At 57.4% G+C, this 22361-nt stretch overlaps 1 protein-coding gene across 2 annotated transcripts in view; it reads left to right on the forward strand.

Moving 5' to 3' along the window:
- QKI (QKI, KH domain containing RNA binding) overlaps positions 1 to 22157 on the forward strand; it is a 100435-nt gene extending 78278 nt beyond the window's left edge. Inside the window, exons 3-6 of one of the 2 annotated variants that reach the window (XM_061566938.1) lie at positions 50 to 193; positions 3720 to 3807; positions 6311 to 6667; positions 13195 to 22157. In XM_061566938.1, the coding sequence (XP_061422922.1) occupies positions 50 to 193; positions 3720 to 3807; positions 6311 to 6667; positions 13195 to 13238 (633 nt within the window). In that variant the 3' untranslated portion in view covers positions 13239 to 22157. The remainder of the gene's footprint in view (positions 1 to 49; positions 194 to 3719; positions 3808 to 6310; positions 6668 to 13194) is intronic. The other variant, XM_061566948.1, reaches the window with a different exon arrangement.
- Positions 22158 to 22361: the final 204 nt, after the last annotated feature.

Genomic DNA, 22361 nt, shown 5'->3' on the forward strand with positions numbered 1-22361 from the left:
CGCCTGTTAAGACTACACGGGGCTCTTTGCCTGTGTGCGCCGCGCGCAGGAGGAGCAGAACCGCGGCAAGCCCAACTGGGAGCACCTGAGCGAGGAGCTGCACGTGCTGGTCACGGTGGAGGACACTCAGAACCGCGCCGACGCCAAGCTCCAGCGCGCCGTCGCCGAGCTCAAGAAGCTGCTCGTGCCCGCGGTGAGAACACAGACACCACAAAGGTCCCCCGTATAGCCTGTGGCAGACAGTTGGGGCAAGTGCTGTTAGCGAGCAGCACCTACGAAGGCCGGCACGGCAACACGAGGGGGTGGGTGGCCGGCACCACGCCCGGCCGCATTTGTCCCCCGCCCCCCCCCCCCCAGTGCCGATAATTTGACACACCGCACCAGGTACTCATTTGAGGCTGAGCCGACCTAGGGGTAGCCCAGAAACGGTTCAGACAATCGTCACTGGTGGTCCGTGACCGTGAGCACGAATCGAACCCGGGTCGCCGTAGCGCGCTAACCGTTGCACCGCTGCTCCCCGCCGTGAGCACGCACACAGACAAAGATCCCCCGTATAGCCTTCAACGGGCTGTCGGGGCAAGTGCAGTTCGTGAGTAGCACATCCATGCAGGTCAACGATGGCCCACGATCCTTGGTGGGGGACGGGGAGTGTCCAGCAAGCGCTCCCGGCCGCCTTTGTCTCCCCCGTTGCAGATGTGTGCTTTCACACAGCACCAGGTACTCGCTTGAGGGTGAGCGGTGCTGGAGTTGGGGGGGGGGTGAGTGACCGTTGACTATTGATCATCGTCTGTTTTGACAGGGGGTGGGAAGAGGGGAGGGGTCTCCGATTGGGGGGGGGGGCACTAGAGTCACGTGACTTACGGGAGGGTTCAGCTGAAGTAGTCATACGGTTAGTATCGAAGACGGTGTTGTGTGTACTGTATGTTGAATTTCTTTCACAGCGTACGTCAATATAGATGATGATTTAACAGCCCCATAGCTAGAGTTGCGTCCTAATATCGGCAGGAAGAGCGTTCCAGACGGCCGCAGAAGCGCGTCTGAAAGCGCCGCGCAATTCAGTGACCACCACCGTCTTTGTGGGTGCCGTGGGGGGCACTACGTTGTGGGGGGCGGGGGCTTAGAGGGGTTGTACGTGGGGGGAGAGGGGGGGCACAGGGAGGCTGTACACGGGTAGCTGAGCAACCCTGCTCAGGGCATTCCCCCATCTCTCTCTCTCTCTAATTAATGCATCACGTGAATTGCTCCCGAGGGGAGCACGTTTCTGCTGAGCATTCGTAAAATTAAAAAATCATTTCATTAAAGAAAAAAAAAATCTCATTGCGTAGGAGTCTCACCTTAATTGTCTCTTGTACAGAGTCTAACCCTCCAACATTTACCATGGCAGATTCAATCGTACAAAGTGCCTCCTACATCCGTGCATTGAATTACATTATTTGAGGTGGCGTGGAGTGAGGTGGGGTTGTGGATAGTGTGGTGTGGGTGGCTGTGTTGTGGCATGAGTGGTTGTGTGGTGGTGTAGTGGATATTATAGGGCGGGTGGTTGTGTGGTGGTGTGGGTGATTGTGTGATGGTGTGGTGGATAGTATTGTGCGGGTGTTTGTGTTGTGGCTACTATTGTGTGAGTGTTTGTGTGATGGATAGTATTGTGTGTGTGGTTGTGTGGTGTACAGTGTTGTGTGTGTGTGGTGGACAGTATTGTGTGTGTGGTTGTGTAGTGGACAGTGTTGTGTGTGTGGTTGTGTGTGTGTTTGTGTGTTGTACAGTATTGTGTGGGTGGTGTGGCTGCTGCGGCTGTAATCTTCCTCTCCCCCCTCCCACCCTGGCCGGCCCTAAATCTTGCGAGGGCCCCCATCCATAATCGCTTGTGGTCCACCCACCGCACTGGAGCGCCACCGTATGCGCTACGTCAGCATGTCCCATAAACGCCGCTGAGCGAGGTTCCTCTTGGTTAAGCCGAACCCGTGCATCACTCAGGGGACCTCTCAGCCGCGTGGCCCCCTCGTAACCACGCGGTTAGCGCTACAAAGGGGGGGAGGTGGGGAGGGAAGGGGAGGGGTGGAGACCATTGTGTGGGCTCCACCACTTCGTATTAATTCTCAAATTCGCTGACGTGGGCGCCTAAGTCTCACGGCGGCGTCTTCGTGAGTCATAAACACGCCACGTGAATCGACAAAGGCTCGCTGTGTTTGTTTTGTGTTTGTTTGTGGGGTTAGGGGGTCGGGTTCGGGGTCGAAAGCAGGAGTCAGTCACAGGCTGCGCGCGAGCAATGCGGTGGTCATGACGGATTTGTTGTGCGTGTGTCTGTGATTTCCAGGAAAGCGAGGGTCGGGATAAAAATTTACAAATATTTTTTTATTTGCTTATGTATCCAGGAGAGCCACACTGATTCGTATGACGCTTTTTCAGGAGGGTCCTTACTGCTACATTGGGTTTCTATCTTCAGAAGTTTTCAGCCATAGAATGAGTGTTCATTATACACGCGGGAGGCGAAAAGTGGAACACCCAGAGAAAACCTTACGCCTGATGCGAGGGGGCAACACTCTATCCCCACACACATCAGAAATTTGTGTGTTTCTAAGTAATGCATACGGGTTAGGGTTAGTGCCTGTGTATAGAATGTGTGGAGGGTATTCCTGTAAAGGTATAGACTAAGGTAGCCTGGGTCACAGTGCTCATGCAATGTTCAGGCACTGTCTGTGGTGCAGGCGAGCTTTGCAGCGGTGCGTGAGGTCGGCTGCTGTCTATCGAGCCGAGTGCCGACAGCCTCAGCATGGACAGCGTTGTTGCCACAACCCTCAGTCCGCACGGAGTTATGGTCACTGACCACGCTGCTAACGCCGTCTGTGCGGGGAGATGTCGCTGTCGCCCGTCCGTGGTGCTATTATAGCCCTCGGTGTCTAGGGAGTTATGGCCGCTACCCATTGTACTGATGCATTCAGTACCCAGAGATTATGGTCGCTGTCCGTGGTGCTGACACGTTCTGAGGGTGAGGCAGGCGATGGGTGCTGTCCGTGGTGCTGACACGCTCAGGGTGAGGCAGGCGATGGGCGCTGTCCGTGGTACTGACACGTTCTGAGGGTGAGGCAGGCGATGGGCGCTGTCCGTGGTACTGACACGCTCAGGGTGAGGGTGGCGATGGGCGCTGTCCGTGGTACTGACACGCTCAGGGTGAGGGTGGCGATGGGCGCTGTCCGTGGTGCTGACACGATCAGGGTGAGGGTGGCGATGGGCGCTGTCCGTGGTGCTGACACGATCAGGGTGAGGGTGGCGATGGGCGCTGTCCGTAGCACTGACACGATCAGGGTGAGGCAGGCGATGGGCGCTGTCCGTGGTACTGACACGCTCAGGGTGAGGCAGGCGATGGGCGCTGTCCGTGGTACTGACACGCTCAGGGTGAGGGTGGCGATGGGCGCTGTCCGTGGTACTGACACGATCAGGGTGAGGCAGGCGATGGGCGCTGTCCGTGGTACTGACACGCTCAGGGTGAGGCAGGCGATGGGCGCTGTCCGTGGTACTGACACGCTCAGGGTGAGGCAGGCGATGGGCGCTGTCCGTGGTACTGACACGTTCAGGGTGAGGGTGGCGATGGGCGCTGTCCGTGGTACTGACACGCTCAGGGTGAGGGTGGCGATGGGCGCTGTCCGTGGTACTGACACGATCAGGGTGAGGGTGGCGAAGGGCGCTGTCTGTGGTGCTGATCGCGTCTTTGTGTCGCGCAGGCGGAGGGCGAGGACAACTTGAAGAAGATGCAGCTCATGGAGCTTGCCATCATCAACGGCACCTACCGGGACGGCAACTCCAAATCACGTGAGTGCCCCCTAAATTCCCCCGCCCCCCCCCCCCCCCCCGCCCCCCACCGTCTCCCTACACCCCCCTTGGCTGCCCACCCACCCGCGTCAAACACAAACATTCTCTCGTGTCAACGCAACACTCCCGTTAGTGGCGTCGCGCCAGAGCGTCTGGGGAGCGGCCATGCCAAGTCATCAGCACGGGGCGCGCTCGCACGATCCCTCTCCCAGCACCGCAATGGGCTCCGTTAGAGCTCGCGAGCCCAGATCGTCGCTGACGGCGCTAATTGCCAATTATCTGATTCACCACCGCTACCCCCCCGCCCAAGCCCCCCCCCCCCCCCACTTCCCCCTCCCACCACCTCCTCCCCTCCCTACCTCCCACCCACCTCCCACCCACGGTGTTGAAATCCTCCGCTCAACGACGGAATCTTCCTCACGCCACGACGATCGTTTGCGATTCGTGAGCCTTGAGCCACGCGCCTCCCTGCTGCTCCCCACTCCCAAATACCCCCCCCCACTCCCCCCACCCCTCAACCCCCCAACCCCTCCACCACCCACCCTCCTCCCCCACCCCTCCACCCCCCACCCCTCCACCCCCCCCACCCCCCACCCCCCAACCTCCACCCCCTCCACAACCACTCTCACCATTTCTCCAGTGGTCGCGCATAAATCCTCGTTTTACACCGAACGCTGTAAAACTAAAACTGTGCCAGCGCCGTGTGGCGCCACACACACCGCGGGGGGGAGGGGGGTGGTGAGGTGGGCTTGGGGTAGGGGGGGCGATTAGTGTGGATTGGGGGACAAAGCCTCACGCTAATATCACCGCTACCCGCGGGATTATCCTGCTGCCGCGACGTCTGGGTCGGCTGCGACACGGCGGCACGCGGCTCGCCGTGAGTAGCGGCGAGCCTCGCGCGGCCCTCGGCGCGCTCCGTGCGTCGCTCCGCTGGAATCCGTGTAACAAATATCGCCCCCGTCCCCTCCCCTCCCCACCGCCACTGCGGAATCTGTGCAGGGCTTAGCCAGGATTGAGACTTAGCGAGGCTTCAGCTGCTGTGTAAACAAGTAGGGATGACAACAACAACAACAATAATAATAATACGGAGCAGTGTTCTTTATCGCAAAGCTCGCGGGCCACTGGTGGTGACAGGTGGCATTTAGAGCGGCCCCCGACAAACCACACAGAGTGACAACAGCCCTTGCAGGGCGAGTGGCGGCTCTCGCACTGATGATGTCTTGTCGGCGAAAGTGACGCCCCCCTCTCGTAAAAGTAGTGAGAACACCGCGCTGTGATAACCCCCAAGTGGTTGGCATCAGCGCGCGGTGAGGAGGGCTGTGAGATGCAGGGTCCGTGGTGGTCCCAGTGCGCCCTCTGCTGACCCCCCCCCCCCCCCACTGCCCCCACTGCCCCCACCGTTGTTGATTTTGTGTGTTGTTGAGTTTGTGTGTTGATGAGTTTGTGTGTTGTTGAGTTTGTGTGTTGATGAGTTTGTGTGTTGATATGTTTGTGTGTTGTTGAGTTTGTGTGTTGTTTAGTTTGTGTGTTGTTGAGTTTGTGTGTTGATGTGTTTGTGTGTTGATGAGTTTATGTGTTGTTGAGTTTGTGTGTTGATGAGTTTGTGTGTTGATTATTGTTCCGCCTGCAGCGTGAACTTTGCCCTGGGCCTCGTTGAGGAGTGGGCGGTCGCGTCGCGGAGCCTGCATGCGGCCTTTCTCTCCTCTCGCCGCTCACCTTTTAATTTATTCGTTTTTATTTCTCTGTTTTATCCCCCCCACTCCATACACCCCCCCTCCACCTCACTCCCCTCCCACCTCACCCCCCTCCCTGCTGCCTGCTAACATCACCGCATCCGTGCCAACGTTCCGCGTGGCTCTGCCCCGCTCGCCCGTGGTCACAACGACAACCATCACTCACCAACCATCCTCACCAACCCTCACCAACACTCACCTACCCTCACCAACCCTCCTCACCAACCCTCACCCACCAACCCTCACCAACACTCACCTACCCTCACCAACCCTCTTCACCAACCCTCACCAACCCTCACCCTAAACAACCCGAAAACCTCCATCATAACCCAACACCCGACCGTGACCCTTGACCGCCTTATCTCGCCGCGATTCTCAATTATAACGGAACCACGAACGCCAACGCCACCACCCCCATGTCACCATCCCCACGCCACCACCCCCACGCCACCACCCCCACGCCACCACCCCCACGCCACCACCCCCATGCCACCACCCCCACGCCACCACCCCCACGCCACCACCCCCACGCCACCCCCACGCCACCACCACCACCCCCACTGCCCACGGCGCTGTCTCACCCACATGCTGCCAGCACCCCCCCCCCCATTCCCCTCCCCCCAACATCTCACCCCCCCATACCCCTCCCCCCAACATCTCACCCCCCCATTCCCCTCCCCCCAACATCTCACCCCCCCATTCCCCTCCCCCCAACATCTCACCCCCCACCCCTCCCCCCACCTCCCCCCCCCCCCCCCGCGGCCTCACAGAGGCCATGCTGGGCTTCTCTCTTGCAGCGGCGCAGGCCCCGTCCCCGCGCCTCATCGCGGGGCCTCCCCCGCCCCCCGGGAGCGTCATGACGGCCGCGGCGCTCCGCACGGCCCAGGCCGGGGGGCCCAACGCCCCGCCCCCCGCCACGCCGGCCGCCTCGGCCGCGGCCGCCGCCGCCCTCATGCCGCTCATGCGGCCCTTCCAAGGGGCCCCCCCCGCGGGCCTGGTGCCCTCGCCGGGCGACGGCGGCGGCGGCGGCGGCGGCCTCATCTACACCCCGTACGAGTACTCGTACCCCCTGGCGCACCCCGGCGCATCCATCCTCGAGTACCCGTTCGACCCCAGTGCGGTAGTAGGTACGTGGTGGTGCTGAGCGCTCGCTCGAATAAGGAGTGAGAAGGGGGGGCCGGTCCAGGGGGGGTGCCTGCTTCCCCCTTCCCCCCTACCACTACCCCCTGCTTGGCGATTGGGGGGAGGGGTGGGGGTCGAGGGGAAGCAAAACATTGTCCGCAACCCGTCACGGTGGTTACCTCTAACCCCAGCCACATTGCCCAGCCAGACTTGTAGCCCAGAGCGTTAACCCTGAAACACACTGGCCAATCGGCCTCAGGCGCCACCACTAACCCTCACCCTGCCTCTACACAATGTGGCCCCTGCCTCTGAAGCCATCCCTCGGGGGCCCAGAGCCCCCCCCCCCCACACACCCCAGACGCCGAGCTGCCCCCCCTTGTCACTTCTTGTTCACCTGTTGTGCTCGTGTGGTGCTCACTGCACACTCGTTATGTACATGATGAGCGTCGATGCGTGTGGGCGAGTGTGCGAGCGAGTGATTATGCATGGTGCAGACAGCATCGATGATGGGACGTGGGAGGCTGCAGGCTTTGTCGTGATGATGATGATGATGGTGACGGTCCTGTCCGCGTCTCACCGTTACCCCCCCCCCCCCCCCGAGCCACGCGAAGGCGAGCCAGACTCCACCGTCTCGCGAGAGGCTCGCTCCCGATTGCTGAGTCGACGCGGTTTGATTCCAGGAGCGGTCGGAGGACGGCGGTGGCAGCGACGGTTGTCAAACGGAGAAGTGTGAGAAGTGTGGGCGTGCGGGGCTGTGTGAGTGCGTAGGGCCCGCGTGGGTGCACACACGCGCACATTCGCACGCGCACATTCGCACGCGCACGCACGCGCACACACACACCCGTGGACGCACGCACAGACACGTAGAGACACGCACGCACGCGCACACACAGACGCGCACGAACACAGAGATGCGTGGTGACATGCGCACACGTAGACATCCGAATCTTTGTTTAGACTGCGGGAGGAATCTGATGAGCTCTGAGGCTCTTTCTCACAGAGGTCCAGTGGACAGGTGTCCACACACACACAGACACACAGACACACAGACACACAGACACACACATACAGACACACACACAGACACACAGACACACAGACACACACATACACATACACACAGACACACACACACAGACACACACACAGACAGACATACACACACACACAGACACACACACAGACACACACACACACAGACACACACACACACAGACACACACACAGACGCGTGGGCACACACACGGACAAAAGGCAAAGACAAAGATCCCCCCGTGTAGCCTTCACAGACTGGTGGGGCAAGTGCTGTAAGCAAGCACCTATGAAGGCCAGCAGCGCACACGAGGGGGTGGGTGGCCAGCACTACTCTCCAGTGGCGATGCTTACACTCCACAAAAGGTACTCATTTTAGGCTGAGTCGACCTAGGGGAGGTCCAGGACCGGCTCAGAAAATCGTCACTAATGTTGCTCGTGAGCGAGATTCATAGCGCAGCGTGCTAACCGCTACACCACCGCTCCTCACACGGACACACAAAGACACACACACAGACGCATGGACACACACACACACCCTGAACAGAATGATGGGGCAAATGCTGTAAGCGAGCACCTTATGGACAACAATAACAACAACCGCCATTCACCGCTCAGTGGCGGTCCCGTCACCAAAGCGCTTGTGCCAGGCTACGTGCACTATAAGGCCACATGGAGTGTCGAACGCCCACTGGCAGGAGGTCACGGGACAGACCCAGGTGCCGTGGGTTGACTGACTGAGATGACTGAGATGACTGCCAGATGCACCACCTGTGCCCCCTACTGTGCCAACTTATGACACACACACACACAGATGTGTGGACACACACACACACAGACGCCTGAACACACAGACGCGCAAAGATACACACGCACACAGATACCTGGACACACACACAGACGTGCACACACAGACGCACACACAGACACACACACAGACACGCACACACAGACACGCACACACAGAGACACGCACACACACAGACACACACACACAGCCACGCACACACACAGAGACACGCACACACACAGACGCGCACACACACACAGACACGCACACACAGACACACACACAGACGCACACACAGATGCGCACACACACACAGACGCGCACACACACACAGACACGCACACACAGACACGCACACACACAGACACGCACACACACAGACACGCACACACACACAGACACGCACACACACACACACACAGACACGCACGCACACACAGACACACACACACAGACGCGCGGTGCCGATTCACGATCAGGGCGGCAGGCGAGAGATGCCCAGGGAACGGGGCGCTGTTCACGCTCCCTCCACAGTGCGATGCCCAGGAGGAGGAACGAGGCCCCTTGTGAGTTCATCGATTGGAGATGCCTCTGGGTGCTACCGTCACACGCGCAGACTCTGCTACTCCGTAGACTCCGTAGACCCTGCGGGCGGTAGCAGCGCGCAACATCTGTAGCGGTGCGATTCTGTGAAATGTAAATCTTCATAATTGGCGGTGGTTACATCCACGCGTGTAGCCTCGTACACACGGTGGTGCGAATACAACATCGAGCATGAAAGGGATGTGTAGCGGTGCGAATTTACATCGGCTAAGTGGCGTTAATCGATACAATCTCGAGTTATGTGAAGCTATACAGCGCGATAGAATTGATGGACTGTGTAGCTTGATGATGAGAATATTTATCAATCAGAATCTGAATTTAGACTTCAGGAGTAAACGCGCATCCATCTCAATTCGTCTTTATCTGCAGGCGGAATTAGTTTTGGTTGATTTTATCAGGAACACGAACAGAGATCAATGAGCTTGAGCCCAAGTTCATCAACAGTCGCAGACATAATTGTATCGATTAATCGATCGATCATTGATTCATTCCGCCCTCAAGAATATCCCCTCCCCTCGGAATCGACCAAAGCGTCGCACCCCGATTACGAATCGTGAATCGTCGCGCGCCGAGTGGAAACACAGACATCGGGGGACACAGAAACACAGTAACCTCTGTCTGCTGCGAGTTTCTTCCCCCCCCCCCCCTCCTCCCACCACTCAGAGTCTAGGAGGGTTGTCAACTTCGTGTCCTGGTCGCAAGGTTTGCGCGATGTCTCTACCAAAGCGGGCCAAAGTTGTGCAGACGCGGGGGTTGTTATCACGCAAACGCGTCCAATGCTTTGGTGGAGAGTCCATGGACTTCTGTGCTAAAACGTGGAACGTTACGCTTGGGTTTTCACGACCGATGTGGCGATCCAGAGCGGGGTGCCGTTTGCTGAGATGTCGTGTACAATGGCAGTGACCAGCTACTGAAACGAAACTATGACAACAGCAGATTAATTATCTTACCAAGTAAGGATCACTGAGTTGTGTTTGTGGCTCTCTTTTTCAGAAGCGATCTGACCACACATGTGGCTTATCACGTGGAGATGTGTAGCGGTCACATGCTCTAAACGCGTGATGCTGATTCTAAATGTGGATGGAAAACCGGAGGACCTGGAGAAAAATCCACGCGACCACTGGGGGAGAGACACGCAAACTCCACATATACATACAGTAATAGCGTAAATATAAATATGTCATCATGGGACCTCCTTTTCCAGTACCAAAATATACTAATAGGGTTTTTCCCCTTTTTTCTGGCAACAAAACTGACACCTTTTGCAAGGAATCATACTTACATTAACCACAATACTTGCAGTCAAATGCAAACAAAAAATAATACTCTGATAATTTGATAAAGCATAAATTATCAGAGTATTGTTTTTGTTGGCATTTGACTGCAAGTATTGTGGTTAATTTAAGTATGATTCCTTGCAAAAGGTGTCAGTTGTGTTGCCAGAAAAAAGAGGAAACCCCCTATTAGTATAAATATGTCGTTAAACCCGCCACCACCCGACACAGCCATTAGTAAATGTTGTCACGTAAACAAAAACACGCCAATGCATTACTAATTCAGCACCCCGGTGTGTTGGAGAGTGAACCCACAACATTTACAATTCGAGTACTTTGACGTTTTGCCAGTAACTACAACCGGACAGATTTGTCGCCTGATGATGCTGGTATCCTGGTCACAAGTTCGTGGGTTCGATCCCGACCCTGGCGCCTGCTGTATATTTGGAGATCTCGACGTGGTCGCGTGGATTTTTTTTTCATCCGGTTTTTCCCTCCACACTTAGAATCAACGTCACGCGTTCACAGTATTTGGCTGCTATAAATTCCCACGTGATAACCCACTTCGTTGAGCACGGCATTTGTGGCTAGCTTTGTTCTGGAAAATAAACTATATAGCTTCGTGAGCATACTCTCGTGCCCTCTTTTAGCCCCCCCCCCCCCCGCCTCCCGATACGTTCCATTCATTGGCTACCACATTCTGATAAGCTCCCCCCCCCCTCTCCTCCCCCTTAACTTGTATTTAAGAACTTGCATCTTGGAATCCCTGCCTCACTTGATGCAGCAAATCTGGCTGTGACGGTCCCACCTGATGACGGAGACTTGTGTTGCCTCCGAAACGTCGTGATTTTTATTTTATTTTTATTTGTATTAATTTCATTTTTTACCTACGTGACTTTACCGAAAGAACTAAGAGTATGAATCCTTGCAGTCACGAAAGCTTCAAATCTAGAATTAAGCTTAGTGAGCCTCACTTGGCAACATAAACACGGTTTCGTTTCAGTTTAGTTTTAAGATGACCAACGGAATCGTTCGTTCGGCGTGACGTCAGCGGGCACGGCTCGGCTTCTGCTGTGGAAACCCCCCCCACAATCTTCCCGAGCCGCGCCGAATTCTGGCTCGGGTCGGATAGACCAGTGGAAAATTGTCGTCGGGGTAGTAGGTAGCGGGCGTGGAGCTCACCGCGCTGGCGCCGTGTGTCCCGTCTCCTCCCCCCGCAGGCGTCGCCTTCCCCATGAAGGGCTAAGAGAGCGGGTGGCACGGGGCCCACGCGCGTGCCGAGACCCCCGCTGCTGCTGCTGCTGCTGCCCGGCCACCCGCCGTGTCTGTCGTTCCCACGCGTTCTAGCGGCGCCAGGGGGAGGAGGAGGAGGAGGGGGGGGGGCGGACATGGCCCTCCTGATCCCACCCGGCGGCATCGCGGAGAGGGAGAGTGCGGAGCGAGGGCCCATCGCATCCCCCACCCACCCCCCATTCTCCTCCTCCCCTCCTCCTCCTCCTCCTCCTCCACCCTGCATGGGTGACCCCTGGCTGACCCGGGGATGGCCGGGTCTGTGACCTTCTCCCCACCCTATTCACCCACCCCCCCACCCCCCACATCATCCACCCCGCAATCACCCACCCCCCACCCCAGCACCCACTGTAGCCCCAGACGAAGTCGGCTTCAGTCGAGGCTGATGTAGCACGCGAGGTGATCACCGCTATTGTTGTTGTTGTTGCCGTTGTTGTTGTGGTCACTGTTATCGCCGCCGCCGCCGGTTGTTGTTGTTGTTGTTGTTGTTTGTTTGACGTCGCTAAGGGGACCAACTCGTGCGCGTAGACGGAGGTAGTCGGTCTCCGGTAGTCGTGGTCACTGTGTGAAGTGGGGGTCTCACCGCACCCCCCCCTACCCCCCCCTACCCCCCTCCTCTCCCCTTTCTCCACCAAATCAACTCCGCCACCCACGTCCCTCCTCCTCCTCCTCCTCTTCCTCCTCCTCCGCCGCGGTGGTGGCGGCGCCAGCGGAGCCCTGGAGGTGGGAGTTGGAGCTCGGAGCTGCACCATGGCTGCATGGAGCGTGGGCGAGGTGTCGGGGAGGGTGGGCGGTTTGAGAGGGAGGCGATGGGGGCCCTGGTGGTGGTGGTGGTGGTCAGGGGGGGTCACTGGGGCAGGCCGAGGGAGATCGGCCCAGGTCCTCCGGCACGAGTCTGGCTCGCGTGCAGCGGTGCCAGGCACGATGAGGTGGATGACGAGGTGGGGGGGGGGGGGGGCTCGTGGTGGCCTTCTGCTGTGAGACTTCTCATCTCTTGAGAGTTCGCAGTGAACCGCGGTCGGGTCCAGGGTTTGCGGCCAATTCGTCCGCCGTCGGCTGGCGCTCCGGGCCTTGTCTCTACCACTAGCACCAGCAGCACTGTCCACGCTGCCTGCTACAGGGCACCGGCCCGTATCGCGAGCTCAAAGGGTACTGAGCGGCATCGTCGTGGTTAGCACCGAGATTCGCCCCGTCACCAACGCCGGCACGCTAGCACTGGCCCTGTCCATATCACCAGCCACGCCGCTGGCCATATTCATATCGCTGGCGCTATCAAACTCGCCCTATTCATATCACTCGCCCCGTCACCAGCCCATACAACACCATCGCCAGCACTCTCTTGCTAGCCCGACGTGGACATCACGGGCCCTGACCCTGACCCTGACCCCCCCCCAAACCCAGCCAGCCTCGTGCCGGGGTGGGGGGGGTTGGTGGTGGGGGCTCTGTGTGCGACCCCGCGTCACGCCGAGCCGAGCCCGGGATACGCACGCAACTCCCTCCCTCCCCACCCCCCCCCCCCCCCCATGTCGCCCTCCCCCCCCAGGTCTCCACGCGTGTAAATACGGGAGCCCCCGCCGGGCCGTGTGACGGGACGCTAGTAACATGCACAGCTGTGTCGGAGCAGAACGCGCTGATTCACGGACGGCGCTACCAGGGGGGGGAGGGGGGTGGGGGAGCATGAGTGTTAGGGGGTAGTGTGGGGGGGGTTAGTGTGGGGGGGGGGTAGTGTGGGGGGGGTTAGTGTGGGGGGGGGTAGTGGGGGTAGTGTGTGGGGGGGGTGGTGTTGGATAAGGATTTGGGGCGAAGTCGACGCCGCAGATGTAAAATAGGAAGGAAAAAGTCACCAATTCTGGTGGATTTGCTGTAGCCCAGGGGACACAGGGAGGCTGAGTGTAGCTGTGTGGAGGAGCTGTAGCTGACACGGGGAGGCTGAGTGTAGCTGTGTGGAGGAGCTGTAGCTGACACGGGGAGTCTGAGTGTAGCTGTGTGGAGGAGCTGTAGCTGACACGGGGAGTCTGAGTGTAGCTGTGTGGAGGAGCTGTAGCTGACACGGGGAGTCTGAGTGTAGCTGTGTGGAAGAGCTGTAGCCCAGGGGACACGGGGAGGCTGAGTGTAGCTGTGTGGAGGGGCTGTAGCTGACACGGGGAGCTGTGTGGAGAATGCCAGTCCATGGTTGAGTCCCAGAGTGTGTGGGATGTCCCCACCACCACCTCGGCCACAGCGGCTCTCTCTCTCTCTCTGTCTGTCACGCACAAACGGCGCTGTTTTGTTTTTATCGCGAGCCATCTCGAGTACATTCCACGTTCGGTTGAATAGCGGAGTCGTGTTAACACGAGAAGTTAGTAGCCCAATAATAACGATATTAGAAACATACGTTTAATAACGCATATTGAGTGAATTGGCTTTTACACCCCCTCCCCCCTTTTTAGAGGTATAGTTAGCTCGCTGTGGGGGGGGGGGGGGGCTAAGTGTATTGTTTGCCCCCCACTCTCCACACTTGGAGCCCCCCTCCCTTTCTTCTCATGCTCATCCCCTGCATCTCGATTCGCACGGTACAGACGCGTGCTTCCCACGTGCTCACCACGTGCTCCCCACGTGCTCCCCACGTGCTCACCACGTGCTTCCCACGTGCTCCCCACGTGCACGTGCTTCCCACGTGATTCCCAACGTGCTTCCCACGTGCTCACCACGTGCTCCCCACGTGATCACCACGTGCTTCCCGCGTGCTCCCCACGTGCTTCCCACGTGCTCCCCACGTGATCCCCACGTGATCACCACGTGCTTTCCAACGTGCTCACCACGTGCTCCCCACGTGCTCACCACGTGCTTCCCACGTGATCACCACGTGCTTCCCACGTGCTCCCCACGTGCTTCCCACGTGCTCCCCACGTGATCCCCACGTGATCACCACGTGCTTTCCAACGTGCTCACCACGTGCTCCCCACGTGCTCACCACGTGCTTCCCACGTGCTCCCCACGTGCTCCCCTCGTGATCACCACGTGCTTCCCACGTGCTCCCCACGTGCTCCCCACGTGCTCCACACGTGCTTCCCACGTGCTCCACACGTGCTTCCCACGTGCTCCCCCTCTATGCGTCGGTCGCGTTCGGTGGGGGCGTTCGGTGGGGGCGGGCGGGGGATCTCGAGCTGCGGGAGGATGGTAACTTGTGGTGGGGGGCAGACGACACGATGACACGAAACAGAATCCCCGCCAGCCTCCCAACTTGGCCCCCGATCCTCCCCCGTGTCCAGGGAGAGTGGCACGGCGCCTGATAGCCACACCACTCCATACCCACCCCCAGGTGTACACGTGCGTGTGTACGTATGTGTGTATACCTATGTGTGTATATCTATGTGTGTGTACCGATGTGTGTGTACCTATGTGTGTGTACCGATGTGTGTGTACCTATGTGTGTGTACCTATGGGTAGGCGGGGGCGTAGCGGTCACTGCACTGCGCTAAGAAACCCGGCGACCCAAGTTTGATTCCCGCTCACGGCAACCGACTTCCAGTGACGATTGTCTGAACGGGTCCTGGGCCTCCCTTAGGTCGACTCAGCCGTAAATGAGTACCTAGTGCGATGAGTAAACATCGCCAAACGGGAGACAAAGGCGGCCAGGCGCGGTGTTGACAACCCGCCCCCTCGTGTGCCGTGCCGGCCTTCATAGGTGCTCGCTAACAGCACTTTCCCCAACAGTCTGTTAAGACCTCGGGGAGGCCCAGGACCGGTTCAGATAATCGTCACTGGCGTTGGCCCTGAGCGGGAATCGAACTCGGGTCGCACGGTTTCGTAGCACAGCGCGCTAACCGCTGCACCACCGCTCCCCCAACACGCACGCGCGCACGTGCACGCGCGTGTGTTGAGACCTGCCCAGGGGTTCTGCACGCGGCAGATTCCTCCTCTCTGTCACCTTCACACTCGAGGTGGTACAGCTCGGCCCCACGGCCCCCTCGCGTGAGCCGGCTACGTTGTGTGTGCGTCTCTAACCAACTCGTGCTCACGTCTCTACCCCCCCCCCACTACCTCTCTGCCCCCCCACCCACCCTCCCCACTAACTCCCCAACCCTCCCCACTACCAGCTGCAAGGCCACGTTGCTGTGACCGGCTCGGTACTCGTGTGTTGTGTGCGCGTTGTGTCCCAGCCACAGACTGAACTAACTCACCAATCCAAACTGTGCTCATGTCCCCCCTCTCTTAGCTTACCCTCTACCACCCACCCACTACCACCCACTACCACCCACTAACTCGAGCTCTCAGTGCTCGCGTCTTTGCTTTGTGTGTCAACAACAATGAAGGTGCCACTCGCTAACAGGGCTTGCCCCCACAGCCTGTTAAGGCTGACGCGGTGGGATCTTTGTCTCTGTGTGCGAGTGTGTGAGTGAGTGTGTGTGCGTGTGAGTGAGTGTGTATTTGCGTGTGTGTGAGTGAGTGTGCGCGTGTGAGTGTGTGCGAGTGTGTGTGTGTGAGTGTATGTGAGTGTGTGAGTGTGTGTGTGTGAGTGAGTGAGTGTGTGTGAGTGAGTATGTGAGTGTGTGTGCGTGCGAGTATGTGAGTGTGTGCGTGTGTGTGAGTGTGTGCGAGTGAGTGTGTGTGAGTGTATGTGAGTGTGTGTGTTGCGAGCCATCCAAGCCCAGTTGTGACTGGACCCTGTTCGCTAACCGTGCTTGGTGGTGGTGGTGGTTGTTGTTGTTGTTGCTGCTGCGTGGTGGTGGTGGTGGTGGTGGTTGGCGTACGCCGCAGGAGCCGTGGCGAGTAAACTGCGAAGGCACCACGACCTGCGGGTCCATCCTTACCAGAGGATTGTGGCCGCAGACCGAGGTCAGTGGTGCATGAGCACGTGCGTCCTTGTCGCTTGTCACGTGTTGTGACCCCCCCCCCCCTCACTGGACTCAGTGCATGCCCCCCCCCAGCCCCCCCCCCCCAAACCACCCAGCCCCCCACCACCATCTCTGTCTTACAAGTCGACGCGTTCATTCACTTGGTGTTCCATTCACTTGGTGTTTCATTCACGTGGCGTTTCGTTCACTTGGTGTTCGTTCACTTGGCGTTTCGTTCACTTGGCAGCTCCCAGGAATGTCAGGATTTGTTTTTTTCTTAAAACTCGTTCACACCTCCACACACCACCGCCGTGGTGTTACTGGGGATCGCACCGTGGACTTGCGATCCAGAGGTTCGATTCCCATCTCCCTTGGTGCGGCGGCCGAAACGATTTGGTGGCACAGATTTCTCTTAGAAATGAAATGTCCCATCCGTGGAAACACGAGCTTCATAGCTCATCGGATTCTGGCAGTCGAAATAACGATTCTGATGTAAATGGTCACCGCCGCCGCGGTGAAGCCGGCAGGGATTCTGTGTGGTGGGGAGAAGTGCGGCCACTCCCACCTCCTTCAAGACATCGTCTAGCACAGCGTGGAAGAGTAGGCCAATTACCCCCCCCCAGGGGGGCTCTCTCTAAAGGGGGGCTCTCTAGAGAGGGGCTCTTTAGAAGGGGGCTTCTCTAGAGGCAGCGCTTTAGAGCTCCCTCCAGTGGAGGCAGTGTCCGCCAGCAGTGTCGCGAGTGAGCACTTTCACGGCTGCGCCTTTAACTTTCTAGCAGCACCACCGCATCCTGAAGAAATGGGTTTCGGTATTCAGGCAAATTAAGGGAGATTTTAACGCCGTAGTTTTATTGACACGTGCGCGTGTGTGTGTCTGTATATATGTGTACACACATTCGTTAATATCACTCACTGTACGTGGCCTTAAACAAATATACAAATTATATAATAGGCGACGTTTCGGGACATGGGCCTTCTTCACAGCACATGGAGAGAGAGAGAGGGCAGAGAGGTAGCGTGAGTGGCTACGAGCCGAAGCCGGCTCTTGACAGCGATGAGTGTATCTCGTGGTCTGTAAAGGTCTCAGTCGCAGATTGGAGCATTAAAAACCCTCCAGTAGAATAATAATAATTGGGTTTTCCCCATTTTTTCTGGCAACAAAACTGAAACCTTTTTACAAGGAATCACGTCTGCATTAACCACAATGCTTGTGGTCAAAATGCAAGCAAAAAACACACTCTGATAATAAATGCATTGTCCTTGAAACTGATTGGTCCACACCAGAGACGGCTTTCTTTTCAGCCTCGTCTCAATCGGTGCTAGACCAGAGGACGCCAAAATTCGTACACAGCTCAAAGACAATGCACTATCAAAGCAATGAGAGCTCGGGGTAAGCATCTACATCATGGGACCTCCTTTGCCAGTACCAAAATATAATCATCGGGTTTTTCCCCTTTTTCCTGGCAAAAAAACTGAAACCTTTTTACGAGGAATCATGTGTCTGCATTAACCACAATACTTGTGTTCAAGTATTGTGGTTAATGCACACGGGTTTTCAGTTTTGTTGCCAGATAAAAGGGGGGGGGGGGGAAACCCCTATGATTATATTTTGGTACTGGCAAAGGAGGTCTAATGATGTAGATGCTCACCCTCCAGTAGCAGCGTTACGACTGTGCCCACCGAGGAGTGGCTCGTACAACGCGTAACGGCGCAATGCCCCCGATCCACAAACACGAAGCAGACATCACGACGATGAACCACTCCGCTACTCCTGACGCGGCTGTCTGAGCTTGACCCCCTGGACGTGGCAGGGCAGTTGGCGCTCTGCATCTCCGCGCATCAAGCGCCGCGCGAAAGAATGAGGTTCGCTTCGTTGTGACATCGGCGCCCTCTGGTGTCGATTACAAACTCCACTCGGGACCCCCCCCCCCCCTCCCGGTGTAAGCCAGAGGTCGCAAACGGGTTTTGATTCCTTACCCGTACCCGGCCGCACCAGGGTCGCAAATGGGTACCCGTACCCGTACCCGGCCGGGTATGAGTACCCGTTCCCTACCCGTACCCTACCCGAAATGAGTGACAAACGGTTACTCACCAGTGACTCACGGCCTACCCGTACCCGTACCCGGCCGCACCAGGGTCGCAAACGGCTACCCGTACCCGTGCCTGGCCGGGTACGGGTAGCCGCGTATCGGGTAGGGTACGGGTATCGGGTACCCGGTTGCGACCTCTGGTGTAAGCCTCGCCTGACTTGCCACTTGAGGCGCCCTCCCTTCGTCAGATCTTACACGTATCGGCGTCGCGGAGATTTTACCCAAACAATTATTTCCGACAGCGGACAACTTTTCCTTTTTCCTTTCTTCAAATGTTCCCCGATTCACGATCGCGCGTTTGACCAGCGTGGATTCCACATTGGCCGTGGATCAAATGGCGCCCCCACAGGCGCGTGGCATTTTACACAAAGATCCCCCCCAGTATAGCCTTCGTATTGTTGGGGCAAGTGCTGTTAGCGAGCACCTATTGCACAGACACACGTGTGTGTCTGTGCGCGTGCGTGGTGCTGGCCACCCACCCCCTCGTGTGCCGTGCCGGCCTTCACAGGTGTTGCTACTCGTGAACAGCACTTGCCTCGCCCCCCCCCCTACCGCCGATTAAGGCGATACGGGGGATCGCTGCCTTCGTGTGTTCGTGGGAATCTCTCTCGGGATGAAACGCCAATTGACGTGATCCACAGGCTGGTTGTTCATCCATTCTCGCCTGCGCGCGAGCTCACTGCATGTGTCGCACTTGCCGCAGTCGAGCGTTCATCATTGCACCTCTCATCACCTCCCGAGTCCCAACCTGTCATCACCTCCCAAGTACCAACTTCTCATCATCTCCCGAGTACCAACTTCTCACCTCCCGAGTACCAACCTCTCATCATCTCCCGAGTACCAACTTGTCATCACCTCCCGAGTACCAACTTCTCATCACCTCCCGAGTACCAACTTGTCATCATCTCCCGAGTACCAACTTGTCATCATCTCCCGAGTACCAACCTCTCATCACCTCCCGAGTACCAACTTGTCATCACCTCCCGAGTACCAACTTCTCATCATCTCCCGAGTACCAACTTGTCATCATCTCCCGAGTACCAACCTCTCATCACCTCCCGAGTACCAACTTGTCATCACCTCCCGAGTACCAACTTGTCATCATCTCCCGAGTACCAACTTGTCATCACCTCCCGAGTACCAACTTCTCATCATCTCCCGAGTACCAACTTGTCATCATCTCCCGAGTACCAACTTCTCATCATCTCCCGAGTACCAACTTGTCATCACCTCCCGAGTACCAACTTCTCATCATCTCCCGAGTACCAACTTCTCATCATCTCCCGAGTACCAACTTCTCATCACCTCCCGAGTACCAACTTGTCATCACCTCCCGAGGGCCAACTTCTCATCATCTCCCGAGTACCAACTTCTCATCACCTCCCGAGTACCAACTTCTCATCATCTCCCGAGTACCAACTTCTCATCACCTCCCGAGTGCCAACTTGTCATCACCTCCCGAGTACCAACTTCTCATCACCTCCCGAGTACCAACTTCTCATCACCTCCCGAGTACCAACTTGTCATCACCTCCCGAGTGCCAACTTGTCATCACCTCCCGAGTACCAACTTCTCATCATCTCCCGAGTACCAACTTGTCATCACCTCCCGAGTACCAACTTCTCATCATCTCCCGAGTACCAACTTGTCATCACCTCCAGAGTACCAACTTCTCATCACCTCCCGAGTACCAACCTCTCACCATCTCACAAGTACCAACCTCTCATCCTATACCCTTGCCTCCATCCCATTGACTGCCCCCCCTCTCCCCCCGCCACTGTGTGCGATATCTTCCATGTGAAGACACCTGCTGACGCTCGTGTCGACGTCTTCGTCACTGTGCCTGGCTACAGCTGCCTTATCACTCCGTTGCGGCCCTTGTCCTGTATCCGATGGCGTGAATGTAACCGTAGCAGTAGAGAGAGAATGGTGACTGGACACTCGATGCCTTCATTGCCTGAGAGGCGCTTCCTTCCCCTCCACTGTACCGCCCGCTGCGCTTTTATCCACCCGGTGCGCTCCGCTCGTTGTTGTGAGCTTCGCCTCGGTTGTTGTTGTTGTTGTTGTGGTTGCCTCCGATGCTACGACTACTGAGAAACAGCGGCCCGTCGCAGAGACGAGGCCGAGTCGTTGTCACTGTTGCGGGATAGTTGCATTATGCTGGCTACGATCGCGGTACGCGCAGGATCGTTCTGCGCGCCCGTGGGCAGACCTAGAGATAGCGGAGTCGAGCGTGTTAGTCCATCAGCTGCCCCGTGCCGATAATATCCGGCAGCGTTTGTGTCCGCGAGCCGTGGCAAGGGGACCCATTGGCTCGTGTCAGAGGAGCTCCCAACTCCCGCTGATGAAATCGGTGCAGATGATTGTTTGGTTGAAACAGATGCTGGTCGATACTATTGGTCTCGAAGCCAGGAGCTGATGAGTATTATTCTTGTTGTTGTTGTTTTGTGTTGTTGTTATTATTGCCGAGCGAACTGCAGATACAGAGAGATGATTCTATATTTCACACATCGTGTTATACTGTGTGTTCACTGTCATGTGCGTGAATGACACATTGCTCCTCCACCCGCCGACCCACCCACCCGCTCACCCACCCGCTCACCCATCTACCCATCCATCCACTCACTCACCCGCAGACGTACGAACCCACTCACTCAGCCACTCACCCACCCGCTCACCCACCTACCCATCCATCCACTCACTCACCCGCAGACGTACGAATCCACTCACTCAGCCACTCACCTACCCGCTCACTCACCTACCCGCTCACTCACCTACCCGCTCACTCACCTACCCCTCTATCCACTCACTCACCCGCCGACCCACCCACCCACTCACCCACCTACCCATCCATCCACTCACTCACCCGCAGACGTACGAATCCACTCACTCAGCCACTCACCTACCCGCTCACTCACCTACCCGCTCACTCACCTACCCGCTCACTCACCTACCCCTCTATCCACTCACTCACCCGCCGACCCACCCACCCACTCACCCACCTACCCATCCATCCACTCACTCACCCGCAGACGTACGAACCCACTCACTCAGCCACTCACCTACCCGCTCACTCACCTACCCCTCTATCCACTCACTCACCCGCTCACCCACCAACCCAATCAGACACTCACCCACGCGCTCACTCACCTACCCCTCTATCCACTCACCAAACTGCTGACCCACCAACGCACTCATCCACCCACTCACCCGCCAATACCCCTACCCACACGCTCACCCACTCACTCACTCACTCGGCAAGCTGCTCACGCACTCACTCGACCACCAGCTCACCAACTCACCCACCCGCACTCACCCGTTCGCCTGCCCTGCCTGCCTGCCTGTCCCCCTACTCGAGAGGCCCTGGCCCTGCTGTAGGCGCCGGTGATGGGTGATGGGTGATAGGCGATAATGATGGTGGTGATGGTAGTGGTGGTGGGTGATGGTGGGTGATGTGTGGTGATGGTGGAGGTTGCAGGGGGATGCCCCCCGGCTGGTGGAGGTCCCAGCGGTGTGGTCATTATATCGCACCGAGGTCTCGAGTCATTTTGAAACAGAATTTTTGTTTTCATTTAAAAATAAAAGTTCCCATAGCGTAACTACGATAACTTTCGTGTTTTTTATCATTTTTTTTTGTTTTTGTTTAAAGATGTCATTCTTACCTCCGTTGTCCCCTCCCGCCCCCCCTCCCCGCGCTATCGATGCCACGTGGTCTCATTAAGGGGGGAGGGGTCACCCCCGTCTCTGTCTCCATGTAATGTTTGTGTAAACTTACAAACATTAACACATCAATACATTTCATG

The sequence above is a fragment of the Lethenteron reissneri genome, chromosome 5, assembly GCF_015708825.2.
Source record: "Lethenteron reissneri isolate LAM-NWPU_2019-01 chromosome 5, ASM1570882v1, whole genome shotgun sequence".
Lineage (NCBI taxonomy): Eukaryota > Metazoa > Chordata > Hyperoartia > Petromyzontiformes > Petromyzontidae > Lethenteron > Lethenteron reissneri.